Raw genomic sequence first — 13,078 nt, forward strand, 5'->3', positions numbered from 1 at the left:
TATGAGAGCTGGTCAGAAGGATGCGTTCAAATTTAGTCAGTAATTTGAGGAACTGTCGAAATGGCGAACGCAGATAAAGTTGAGCTCGAAAATCCTCCAGCATCATTGAAGTCTACGGTTTGGGAACATTTTGGTTTCGCAGTTCCGTACAAGGATGACGGACAAAGACAGGTGGACCGAACCAAAGCTGTTTGTCGGCATTCAACTAAAGTTGGTTACACGGCTGGCAATACATCAAACTTGCACACTCATTTGAAAAGGCATCACCCGAACGTGAATATCACCGGCACCAAAAGACTGAAGTGCAAACCCAACTCCCACTAGCATTTAAGCCTCCACCACTCGCAAAAAGTTCAGACCGAGCCAAAGCTATTACAAACGCCAAATATCCTTATGTTGCCATGTTAGCAAAGCGCTACCTGGCTGTATCTGCTACCTCTGTCCCTAGCGAGAGGGTGTTCTCCACGGCAGGAGACATTGCTAGTGCCAGCAGATCTGCCCTTTCGGCAAGCAATGTGGACAAGTTCATCTTTCTTTAAAAAAACATGAAAATACAATGACAAGCAAGTCATAATGTCAAACTGGCTGCTTAGGTACTAGTACAGTACAGCAGAGATGGAGTACTCGAGTCCTGGACACGGAATCGAGTCGGACTCGAGTGCCGATTTTCGGGACTCGTGACTCGACTCGGACTCGCGCACTGATTGACGCGACTCGGACTTGGACTCGTGAATTCTCGCGCACGATGACTTGGACTCGGATTCGTGAATTATCGCGTACACTGACTTGGACTCGTGAATTCTCGCGCACGATGACTTGGACTCGGACTCGTGAATTATCGCGTACACTGACTTGGACTCGTGAATTCTCGCGCACGATGACTTGGACTCGGACTCGTGAATTTTTCCCCCCACGATGACTTGGACTCGACTTGTACATTGACGCTCTGACTTGGACTCGGACTGGAGCAAGTTTTCTCTGGAGTCTGATGTCCTCAATCCTGGCGTGTGCACCTGTGAGGCGAGTTCACGTACTGGGCCCCGCTATTCCAGTCTAAAGATGTCTAGAGAGACACACCCCGCATCGTGCTGTATGCTTTCACACATTCTGCTTCCACATTGGAAAAGAGTAGCGCAAAATGCTCGTTATGTGGAACCAATATCGAAGAGAAGGCTCCGTAACACATTACTCTAAGGATCGAGTTCAGACATAGGCCGTCTTGAACACTATCATCAGAGTAACGTGATCTAATCGATAAATAAAGATTCAGCCGATGACACGAAAGCACATGGCTACTTAACATGCAGAATGACTTCATTTTGCATGCTAAGTAGCCATGTGCTTTCTGGGGCTTAATCTTTATTGGTAAACCAATTTAACCGATAAAAGTTCCTATAATAGTGGTTATATCTCCAAGTTGTAAATGCGCTGCTGCTCTCGCTGATACATCTGCCGTAGTGTGTGTGTGTGTGTGTGTGTGTGTGTGTGTGTGTGTGTGTGTGTGCGCGCGTGCACGTGCGTGCGTGCGTGCGTGCGTGTGTGTGTGTGTGTGTGTGTGTGTGTGTGTGTGTGTGTGCTGGTGGTGGGCGTTGCCATGTATGTGTGTGTGTTAGCAAGTGTTTGTGTGTATGTGTGTCTGTGTATTTTCCCCATAAGGCAAGACCCGCCCAACTCTGTCTCTGATTGGCTTACCCTGAAATGTTACCCCGCATTAACCAATCATCACTCCTCTCTGGTCACTTTCACTTTTCCATGGTACTGTTTAAGGACATCGCTGTATTCGCCTGTAAATTACATCCGCAGGGAGATTCGGTTCAGTTGGATCACTGTGGTCCGATCACATAATGTAACTCAGTAACGCACCCATTTAAATCACAGTAACTATAACGGCGTTACTGAATGGGAATAGGTAACTAGTAACGTTATTAGTTACCGCAAAAGCTAATTGCATTACAGTAACGCATTAGTCCCAACACTGCTCGAGAATGACTTGGACTCGTGAAGTGGTGACTTGACTACACTGCAGTACAGTTCAAATACATATTATTTCAGTTCATCGAAATGCTGCATCTTAATGTTTATTTTATTATATTTTGTATTTATTTGAGTGAATATTCACAGTTTAATAATAATTAAAAACCCAAAACTAATAGTTTATGTTTTGTGAGTACTAGTACAGTAAAGATATATTTTGTATTTATTTGAGTGAATACATTATTCACAGTTTAATAATAATTAAAAAAAAAAAAAAACATATGTTATGTGATAATTCTTTCTTCTGTACCGAAAACGTACCGAACCGAACCGTGACCTAAAAACCGAGGTACGTACCGAACCGAAATGTTTGTGAACCGTTACACCCCTAGTGCATGCCCATCTTAAATCCCTCTCAACCCTTTCATGTTGACCCTACAGGTTATATTTCGGCAAATTTCTCCGATATCGTGCTACAAAAACATTGAAGGTAAACCAATACTAACTGTAGCACACTAGACCCCCAGAGCTTCCAGTGTAATCACTTTACTCCTACATCTCAATACCAAACACTATAACTGTGCCCTTGAGTTAAGGTAACAGGGCTGTTATCTGATCCCTTAAGTCTTAAATCCCTAAAGCCCTCACACCAACTTTTCTCAATCTCCCCTTCTCAGGTTTTTACGATGTGAGAAGCACAAACCGATTTCCAGGCCGTTGTGTCCTTGGGCAAGACACTTCACCCGAATTTGCTCCTGTGGGTATTGTCCACAGTAGATGACCATTACATGTATGTATGATCTGTATGTGTAATGTGTATTTGTAAAGCGCTTTGAGAGTCATTGATAAAAGCGCTATAATAAATATAAGGATTATTATTCTTATTATTTTCCCCCACACAACGTCAGCCCTGTTCTGACCCAGAAAGCTTTATGCATATTAGTATATTTTTACAAGAGTTAGCTGGAGTAGCCATGCGTGAAAAGGGAAAAGAGGCTCAGCTAAGGTTCAGTGCCACGGTTGCCAAGCTAATGAATGTGTTGGCTTTGTGAAGCTACTGCTACTTATTTTATAATTAGGCACAGCAGTGTCACTGTCATGCGGAGAACAATGGGACTTTCATCACAGCTTGCATTGAACAATTTTACCTCATCGCAAAAATCTGATTTGGGAACCCAAATATCTCTCTTTATCCTCAGGAGCCATTTCTTGCTACTCAGCTTAATGAATGAGACTTGGTGGGTGGTTATTCTTTGGGTTATAAAAATAGCAGGCACATAAAAAAACTCGACTCATCTCAAGTAGTTTTAAAGAACTAGTACTGTAGCTAGTAGTAAGGGCTATATTTGCAACAATTTGAATATGATAAGCATTAGCAAGATTAAAGGAACTGCTCAATATGTTGGGAATCAAGGTCAATTCCTTTTTGGCCTTTTGTTTTATCAGTACGTTTTTTTATCATAAGGCAAACAGAAAACCATTAGATATACGTTTCATTTCAAATGTAATTTATGAACTGATCTAAGGAATTAGAAGTCTGATTCTGTATTGCTATATTATTGATGACTAAATGTATGGAATCTGACAATCATCAAGTTAGTTTTAATATTCTGAAATGACTAGGGATGCACGATATTGGTTTTTTGAAACCGATACCGATACCGATAACTTCCTGCTTCTCAAGACCGATACCGATAACCGATAATAATATATATATATATATTAAATGTACCTGTAGTTTTTGCACACCTGGTGGTAAAAAAAAAAGACTAGTAGTGAGTAAATGACATGAGCATTACTACTATGAACAAAACAAAGCCAAGAACAGTTTTGACTCTTCAAAGTGACTATATATATATATATATATTTATTTTCCCAAACAAAGTTCTTGCCTTTTTCAAAAGCCTCGTCGATAGGTAAAAGCCCCGGTGCCTTTGCAGCTGGCTTTGGATTCGCTGCTAGTTTAGCAGCGCAGGCGTCTTCGTACGCTTTTAACACACCATCGTAGCGATGGCGATGTTTCAGGTGACTGATCAGGTTGGAAGTATTATAGCTCGTTGCCTTTTTCCCTCCTCATTGAACTTCTGCATTGCCTTTGTTAATACAAATAGCAAGCGAACTATCTAACTCTGAAACTTTGAAATAGTCCCATACTACCGACGACATGTTTGTTTACTGTCCTGGCTTCACGGCCGCACACCATCTACGTCACAGCCAGGCATGAGTTAGGGAGCGCTGGATTTGTGAAAAACTCCCCTCTTCCTAAACCACTAATACCACAGTACTGGCAAAACGGGAGGAGCCGAGTGAAAAACAAGCGCCCCTCATCCCAATCCACCCACACCGCAGGATTTGTTTCTTTTTTTTTACCCCAAAAAATATATTGTATATTATCGGGGCTATTAATACTTTTATCGGGTTTATCGGGATGACGTCATAATTCCTAATATCGGTCCGATAATTCGGGCCGATAATTATCGTGCACCACTAGAAATGACCTATCAACCATTGTGTGTAGAGCTTTTTTTACCTGCTGAATTAGATTCTAAAAAAAAAAAAACAAGCAGGCAGAAGAAAAAAAAAAGTTTGGCAACACTGGCTCCATCTCCACGTTCATTTACACCCTTAACTACTGACAGCTTCACAATTACCAGGGAAATGTGTCAGTGCACGTGAAAAACACCAACACCTTCACATTTGGCAAATCTGAAGAGCTGGTTGATGAAAGTGAGAGCTCACTTCAGAGTCAGAACTGATATGAGCAGTAGTGAAATGTGAGCGCTTTGTCAAGTGCAGCTGCAAAAAACCCTCGTTTGATTTTCTGTTCCGACAGCTGTTCTTGACTGCGGACAGAAAAAAACTCCACACTCGCTGAAAGGTGATACTCAATGGCTATTGATTACAAAAGGTAGAAAGAGTAACTGCTTGCGATTTGTGCGACCCCTGGCTTGGGTTTGGTTTTGTATTTCGCCACAACTGCTTTAAGTCGCTTTCGAGTCCACCTTCTAGTTTAGCCTCTAAGTGTAATCTAACGCCACAAAAAGGAGCTTTGCTTACAACGTGAGTTTAGTGCATTGGGGTAGAAATGCAACCCCATGCTGCTGAACAATGATGAAGGCTCTCAGTTAGTGAGGAGCATGATGGACCAGATAAGAAACTTGAGTTCTCACTCCTTTATCTTTGTTTTGTGGTTGTCATCCTCCCAAATCCAGCATGGATGTTGCATGACAAATCTACGGCTTTGGCATGTATATATTTTGCGCCCTGGCAAAATTGCGAGGCGTGTTGTCCTTGGATACCAGTGTTTTGGGATGCACATATGGTGTGTATACAGTGAGGGTCGTGGGACTGAAGTTTGGCGGTCCTGTCCTGGCAGACGGGCGGGTCGACTGCGGCCTGAGAAGCTCACGGGGCAGCCAAGGGTTAGCAGCGGCCTCAAACAGTATCATGCATCACTGCCTGGGTCCTAATGGGAGGAGGAACAACCTACAAATAAACAAACCCAACTCTTGTTAGAGTCTAAGTGGTTCCAAAAGCAAGCGTGGTATTATGTATTAAGATTATTAAGCACGTCATGTATGCTTGCTTTGTGAAGAGAACAGAGGATTTAAACAAAGCGGAAACAAACAGTTGTGTATCATATTTGATTTAAGGACCTCTTGGTCTTGAAAATGTCCCAAAACGTGGTGTTGGGATAACAATTTCCCAAACCCCAAGGTTACATTTTCAATTTTTTATATACTTTAACGAATACTCAATTACCAGAATCCTTATCATTACTTTATATCAACAACTCACAATTTAGTCGCCCTAATAAATGATGGTGTCATCTGTGTCGGCAATTCACAATACCACTTACCAGGCTTTGTTAAATTAGTAATGGAATGGAAAATACTATGATAATCCGACTGTTTCAAAAAGGTCAAAATGAAAGAAAATTTGAGATTTAGATTTACCCTAAATCTTGACGGAAATAAATCTACCTTGTGCGGGCCTTAATACTCTTTTATTATGAAGAACACGTTATACAAGCCAGATGTGCTGCCATTTCTTTGCTTAAACCACTTAATTATAAACCCAAGGGGAGATTGTCATTCACCCAGCTCAACACGTTGGGTTCAAGCCTTTATTTGTGGCTTTAAAGCAGATTCAAAGCCACAACATCTGCAGAGTTGACCACTAAGTTCTTTCATGACTAAAATCTGCTAGTAATCAAAGTGAGATTCTTTAGGAAGGCGGGAGTTCCTATTGTTTGACTAATAATCGATCCCTCCACCACCAAATCTAAGGAGACTAGCAAAAGACAGCTAACAGTAGAAATTCCTCCTGTCAGACACTTTTTCATATCTTAGAGCACAACGCCGAAAAGATTCCTCTCACTCATTTTATAAGCCTACATCTTCCATCAATATTGATCTGCTCCGAGCACATACTGTAACTTAAACAGCCTGAACACAACTAGGGGACATGTTTTAGATCATTATTCCACTGGAGGCACTCATTGCAACATTTACCACTGTGGACTGTAACCCATCAAACTGAGCCTTGGCACCGCCATTTATAAAAGATAACAATTATAACCACTTATAGCAAACAGAGAGGATTTAGGGATGACGTGGGTCCTTTAGTTGGAACTCAATTAAAAACGTGTGTCACACATAGAAACTTTAAATGTAATACATGTAAGTTAAAGGCCAAAGAAATCTGCAGATAAACTAACCTCTTGCTGAAACTGAATGTACTGCTTCTCTTATCTCAGTATAAGTACGTATTCCTGACCAAACAATGGTCCTTATTAACTGAGCATACTTCCACTTATTACTATCTACATATTATAGATGTATACAATGGACAACAGGCAGTTGCATGAACGAAAAAAGTGGAAGCAAAACAGTTCTCCCTATGAATTCAGTTTTATATGTAAAAGTGTTCATGGGAGTTTACAAATGTGTACACCATTAACATGCGTACAGGCAAACCAGCATTTCAAATCAAGCACTATGGTTTCAACTGAGATGAAAGGGCACTTTTGAAAGACAATCCCATATTGATGTATTTATCGGTCAACCTCAGAAACCGAGCTAGAAAAGTTCAAAACAGATGTTGAAATGGACAGATTTGGATATTCTGTCTTCCTTTGGCGCTTCTCTCCCGTCACAGCTCTGTATCACCTCAGAGTTATTTGTGTGGCATGTTTAATCGTCTAAACCTTGTGCAGTTTCAACCCGAAGGATTTCTCAAATAGAGAATAAAACTGAAATTAGAAAGCGGAATGTAAGTAAGTCAAATCCAAACCTAACCAAATGCCACCAAACCTAACACAATTAAAGTGTTTAGCCATTTAGAAACAAAGGGGAAAGATGTTTTCACTTCCATCCCACTGGGGACCATAATGCATTTCCAGAGAGACCGTAATGTGATTATGGTCACAAATGCTTTCGGAAACACGACTCTAAATGCTGAAAGGATGCATTTAATTTCCTAATGTTGCTTTCATTATCTCTTGTCCTTCAGTCTGAATGTCTTCTTAGGAAAGACATCTTTTACCGGGTCGATTCGTCAAAAGGTGTTGGAAACCAATATCATTAAAATGAGGGCATCGTGCAAAGCCTCATTTGTTAACCTGTCAAAAGTCTTGATGATCAGTATTCAAAGCAGAGCCGAAAGGTTAAAGTAAATATATTCCCCAAGCTATGGCCAAAACTCTCAAGCAATCAATCTTACAAGCCTGTACAAACATGAAGATATCAGCACCATGATAGGTTGTTTAAAATATGATTCTACAAACTAGCCTGCCTTTACAATTGGCTTAACACCAGAACCTGTAAACCAGCATATCATGTCTCAATTATTTCCAGAATCAAAAAATCAGCCTTGCTTAAATCTTCACCTAGCGCCAGTAAAACGTAGCCAAGTTTTTCATTGGGATACTTCTGGCCAAAAAGAACGATCTGCTGGGAACTTAGCAGTGCGCAGGAAAAACACTAGACATGATTGGAAAAGCAGAAACCGTCCAGAACGTCCCGACAAGTTGGAGTGCCTTGAATTATCTGTGCCGCCATCTCATCGTCGATTTTAAGCACTGCATGTGACGTGAATTTGATTATAGGCCGGGTAAATGTCAGATAAGATCGTCCCAGCTCAAAACGAGGCATCTTAAAGAGACAAATGTAGAAGAACAAATTTGCCATGACAATCTTTTTAGAGCACTCCAGACCAGAATGATTAGTGGAACGCTCCTCCGATTCAATCTGTCTCTCGCCTTAACCTTTAGCTCATAACTCTGCTCTGATCTCTGAGGGATGAGACCAGGACCACGCGACTCTTGACCCCGAGAGAGGACAGCGTTTGATGAACGACCAGGGAAGGTCCTACCCCTGATTGGTATTCAACCTCCTCCACCTGAGACCGCTGAACCAAAACGCCACAGTGTGTCCTCAGGAGCGTAAATTACCATGGTGACTTTGATAGATCCACAACACTGGAGGATACTGAACTTTCACTGATGGGATGGAGTGCGAGCGTAGGCAGGGGCAGAGCTGCTGGTAATCTGTCACCCAGGGGCTTTTTTAACAACCTCGCAGTGTCACGGTCTCATGTACGCTCGGGGTTGACGGATGAATAACCCCGCTGGGCGCTCCACAGGACACTTGGCAAAGGTTTGATGGACCTGGAGCTCATTTCTACCACCACCCTATGTTTCTGCATTATGTCTCCTCCTTCACCTCCACGCACACTCTGTCTTGCTTATGCATAACACACAGAGGGGTCACTGGTGGTGCTGAAAAGTAAAGTGGGGGGGATCTCTGACCTTTAAGGGGTGTCTGGAGATGCTTCCCAGACAGCCACAACTGAGAACGAATAAGGGAGGCGAGCTGTGCAGTGTCCAGTGTTTTAATCCACAGAATATCAACCACATACCTTGCATATCACAGATTTCAACATGTGTGTAATTAATATTGGTTTTGACAGAACTGTTGCATGAGCCATAAACTACCTGTCCAGTTCCACAGCTGTGGTGATGAACTTTTACATTATTATTCTCAAGAGCTCAAATGTGTGGCACTCTTAAGGCCAGGAATATGATTAAAGCATTCTTTTGAGATTAATCTATATCAGTGTTTCTTAACTTTCTGGTTCAGTTACATTTCATTGTTGATTTTCAACACAGGCAAACAATGAAAGCTAAATCAGGAAATGAGTATTACTTTGTGTTAGAAAAACCCATTAACCTAAATGATGAGTTGGAGGGCAGACATTATCATTGATTGATTATTGATTGCTGACACAGCTTTTCTCAGTTTGATATCATTGTAAACGGAATGTCTTCTCTGTCTGTGGGTCGGACAAAGCAAGACATTTGAAGTAGTCACCTTGGAAACAGATTATCCACTAAATGACTTATCGAATAAAAAACAAAAATAATGTGCAAATTAATTATGGATGAAAATGAATCATTACTTGCAAACTTTTCTCATGAGCCTTTCAGATTTGTCTTGGAAATCTAGTTGCTCCTGACCCCAGATATAACCACTGGTTAATCTTACTCATGTATATTTGTATTAATAGCCAGGATACTGCTTATTATACTGTATTCAAGACGTATTAAGAGGCATGAACACTTGTACCTAAAATGAAACAGGCTTTTGTAAGTGAACGTTTCTTATGCTGGTCTTTGTTTTAACTGTGCAGTACATGAGGTCAGCAGAGTGTTCCCCAGAATTAGGCTTGTCACGATAATTTATTTTGTAGGACGATACATTCTCCCGGAAATTATTGCGATAAACGATAATATTGTCGGCACCGTTGTAAGACCATTTTAGACCACTCAAACAGACCACCAAGATGCATTGTCAGGCAAATGCATCTTTGATTGTAAACTGTCGGGAAGGTGGGAGCTCTCCATCTCCAGCTGCCGTGTTTGCTCCCAGCTGGGAAAACGGAATGGGTAGGTTGGGTTTCAGGTGCAGTTTAAGGTTGGTCGTATTCTTTCACACACACATACGGGTATTGGGCAGAGGGCGACACCGTACTTCCGGTATCCCCCGTTTTACGCGAGGTGCAAGCAGCCGTACACCGTCTAGGTGTTGCTAAGCTTCCTGTACTGAATATCATAGTCTATTGCCTTAATCAATATCTAGTCAACTCTAAAATATCATATGCATTAGCATGATAATATTATTGTGACAAGTGGGGTATTCACCTGGTGTTTCCAGAAATTAGACGTAGATGCAGCCAAAATCGACGAAGGCCACTTTCGAGGGTTGTTTTTCCATACATCTGCAGGCAGTCTGTAAAGGCAATCGGACAACCCACACAGCTCTAGTTCACGCTGGTAACGACCTCGAGCACACCCCTCAAGTCCAGAGATGTAATCCGAAGACATGCAGCGATTTCTTCGGTCGTTAATTCAGAAAAAAAACTAGTGCGCTCTGCCTGGCTATGTTAGCTAGCTGTTTATATTTGCACCTCCAGGATATTTGCACCTCCAGGAAAATGGCATATTATTATGTTATATATATGGCGCGCGTTGCATTGTGGGTAGCTCATGACGTCACTGTGTGTGAAAGAATTGCTCGCTTTTGTTGCTGCCTTTTTAAACAAATGCGACCGCCCGGCTCATTCAAGTCCGTAGGTTCGCCTCGTTGATTTGGCTTAAATCCAAAATATTCCCACACCGAAGATGTGGTATTAGGTTTTGCAACCACATCCATTTAACTTCAAATTCCCCTCGAGTAAGTCACACGTTGCCTTACAGCGCGCCTGGCTGGCAGCCACAGCGCGCCTGGCTAAAAGGCTGGTCCCATCCTTATGTAAACAAACACGCATGTAAACAGCAATTTATCGAGCTCAGAAAATGTATCGAGTCAATATATCGATTATCTCGACAGGCCTTCCCTGAATGCCCCTGCAAACAGAGGAGTGTTGACATGTTTATTCAGCTGTTTGCAAAATGCTTGAATTCCCCCGGGGTTCGGGGCGTTGTTATAGCAGGCATGTGTGCTTCATCTCAACACAAAGAGCATCTGCAGCACTGAGCGAGGCTGCTGTCAGGACACACCGTGTTCAACTTCACCTCTGTGGACATGGACCATGTGGAGGGCGCTTTATATCACGTTTCCACACAAAATAACCTCTCAGCATGTCCCTGAACGCTACATGCATAACTTCAGGGACAAGGCGATTAAGAGCAGAGGTGGAAGAAGTACAGATGTGTTACTTAAGTAAAAGTAGAAATACTACAGTGTCAGAATACGTTACAGGAAAAAGTCCTGCATACAAAATCTTAGTTGAGTAGGAGTACAAAGGTACAGTATTGCATGAAAATAAGTAACAGATTTAAAAGGTACTTATTGTGCGTAGTGTTCCATTTAAGAATCATACATATTACTTATCTGGATTATTATCATCCAAGCGTGTGTTCATCACTGCTCGTAAAGGTGGAGCTAATTTACTTTATATAGTACTACTGGATATATTCTAATTACATATCAAAGTGTATGTATTTGTTTATATTTGGTATTAGCTTATGATCTGGAAAGTAACTAATTTTGTCAAATACATTTAGTGGAGTAAAGGAAATATCAGCTGCCAAAATGTGGTGGAGTAGAAGTATAAAGTATAGCATAACATAAAAATACTTAAGTAAAGTTTGTGTACCCCAAGAGGTGGAAGAAGTACTTGTACTCAAGTAAAAGTAGAAGTAACAAGTAAAGTTTACCTATAACTTACTTATAACAGAGTATAGGAATACTCTGTTATAAGTAAACTGGAATACTCTGTTATAAGTAAACTTCCTGCATTGCAAAGTAAAAATACGAAAGTATTAGCAGCATCAAAATATACTTAAATTACCAAAATTAGTCATTCTGCAGATTGGTCCATTTCAGAATAATATATATGATATGTTTTATAATGATTGATCATTAAAGTGTTCTCAAAGCTGGTAAAGGTGCAGCTAGTTTGAATGACTTTGTACACTTCAGGGTAGATGGTGAATTTACTCCAGGTGGAACTAAAGTCTGATTTAAGACTTGATTATATTTCACATCATTCATCCAAATCTGCTAAATAAATGTAATGGAGTAAAAGTACCTCAGTCAGAACACATTGTTACTTTACAGCACTGACATTCCCTGAAGGAATGATGTTACCCTTTCAACTTCAGGGACAAGACGATTAAGAGCAATATTAACTTCATAATAAACAGGAATCCAAGTTATAGGAGCACGATTCCAGCCATGTTCTGGTTCTATCACTACAATTGCACGCATGTCTCAGTACTAACCCTTCATATCCCTACCGTCCTGCTTTTAACTACATCCTTAGAATAATCAGTGATTTATGACAGGGACAAAAGCACATGCAGAAATGCGAGCAGGCGGACCCCCACCCCCGCTCCCGCGCGGAGCTTACAGATGGAGATGACAAGTGGAGGGTCTGATGGGGTGGGGGTGGAAGGCAACGGTGAAACCTACCTGTCATCGTAGCAGAAATCAGCGTCCAGCGTGTTCAGATAGAGACCCAAAGCCACGGCGGTGCACAGCAGCTCCGTGATCATCTCTCCAGACCGAAGTGGGAGAGGAGCTGCCTTAGAAATGACTGAAATCGGGTCCTCCCCCCCACCCCCTTCTCTGTTATTGTGATCTCAATGGAGCCGCTCGCATGGCATTTCCCCGTGGCACGCAAAGTGTGTCAAAGTTAGCCATATTCCCTGTGAGCCATGGCACTGAGAGCCGGGTGAGAGGTGCCGGGAGGGGACGCTACAACCGGGTCTGGCTCCTCGCTGTCCGCATTCTGTGCTGCGGTGTTCCGCTGTGAGCATCTCTCCGCCTCGGCAGTGGAGAGAGCCGAGCCGAGAGACGCATGGGGTTTTGGAGAGGCTGCGCATGCGCACTGCACTATGCACTGGAGGAACAACTGTGGGCAGTGATGGAGGAAAGTGATGGTGTATGCATCACTGACGACTACTGTAGGAAGTAACTAAGTACATTTACTTAAGTGCTGTATTTATATTCAATGTTGAGGTACTTTACTTGAGTATTTCAATATTTTGGTACTTTGTATTATACTTCACTACAATTCTGAGGTAAATATGTCCATA

General features: G+C 41.8%; 1 protein-coding gene across 2 annotated transcripts in view; it reads right to left on the bottom strand.

Moving 5' to 3' along the window:
• The window catches only part of tmtc2a (transmembrane O-mannosyltransferase targeting cadherins 2a), a 77,481-nt gene extending 64,658 nt beyond the window's left edge, over window positions 1–12,823 (bottom strand). For both annotated transcript variants that reach the window (XM_034112404.2, XM_071201797.1), the window contains exon 1: window positions 12,453–12,823. In XM_034112404.2, the coding sequence (XP_033968295.1) occupies window positions 12,453–12,535 (83 nt within the window). In that variant the 5' untranslated portion in view covers window positions 12,536–12,823. The remainder of the gene's footprint in view (window positions 1–12,452) is intronic.
• Between the last annotated feature and the right edge of the window lie 255 nt (window positions 12,824–13,078).

This window comes from Pseudochaenichthys georgianus, chromosome 23, assembly GCF_902827115.2.
Source record: "Pseudochaenichthys georgianus chromosome 23, fPseGeo1.2, whole genome shotgun sequence".
NCBI classification, from domain to species: domain Eukaryota; kingdom Metazoa; phylum Chordata; class Actinopteri; order Perciformes; family Channichthyidae; genus Pseudochaenichthys; species Pseudochaenichthys georgianus.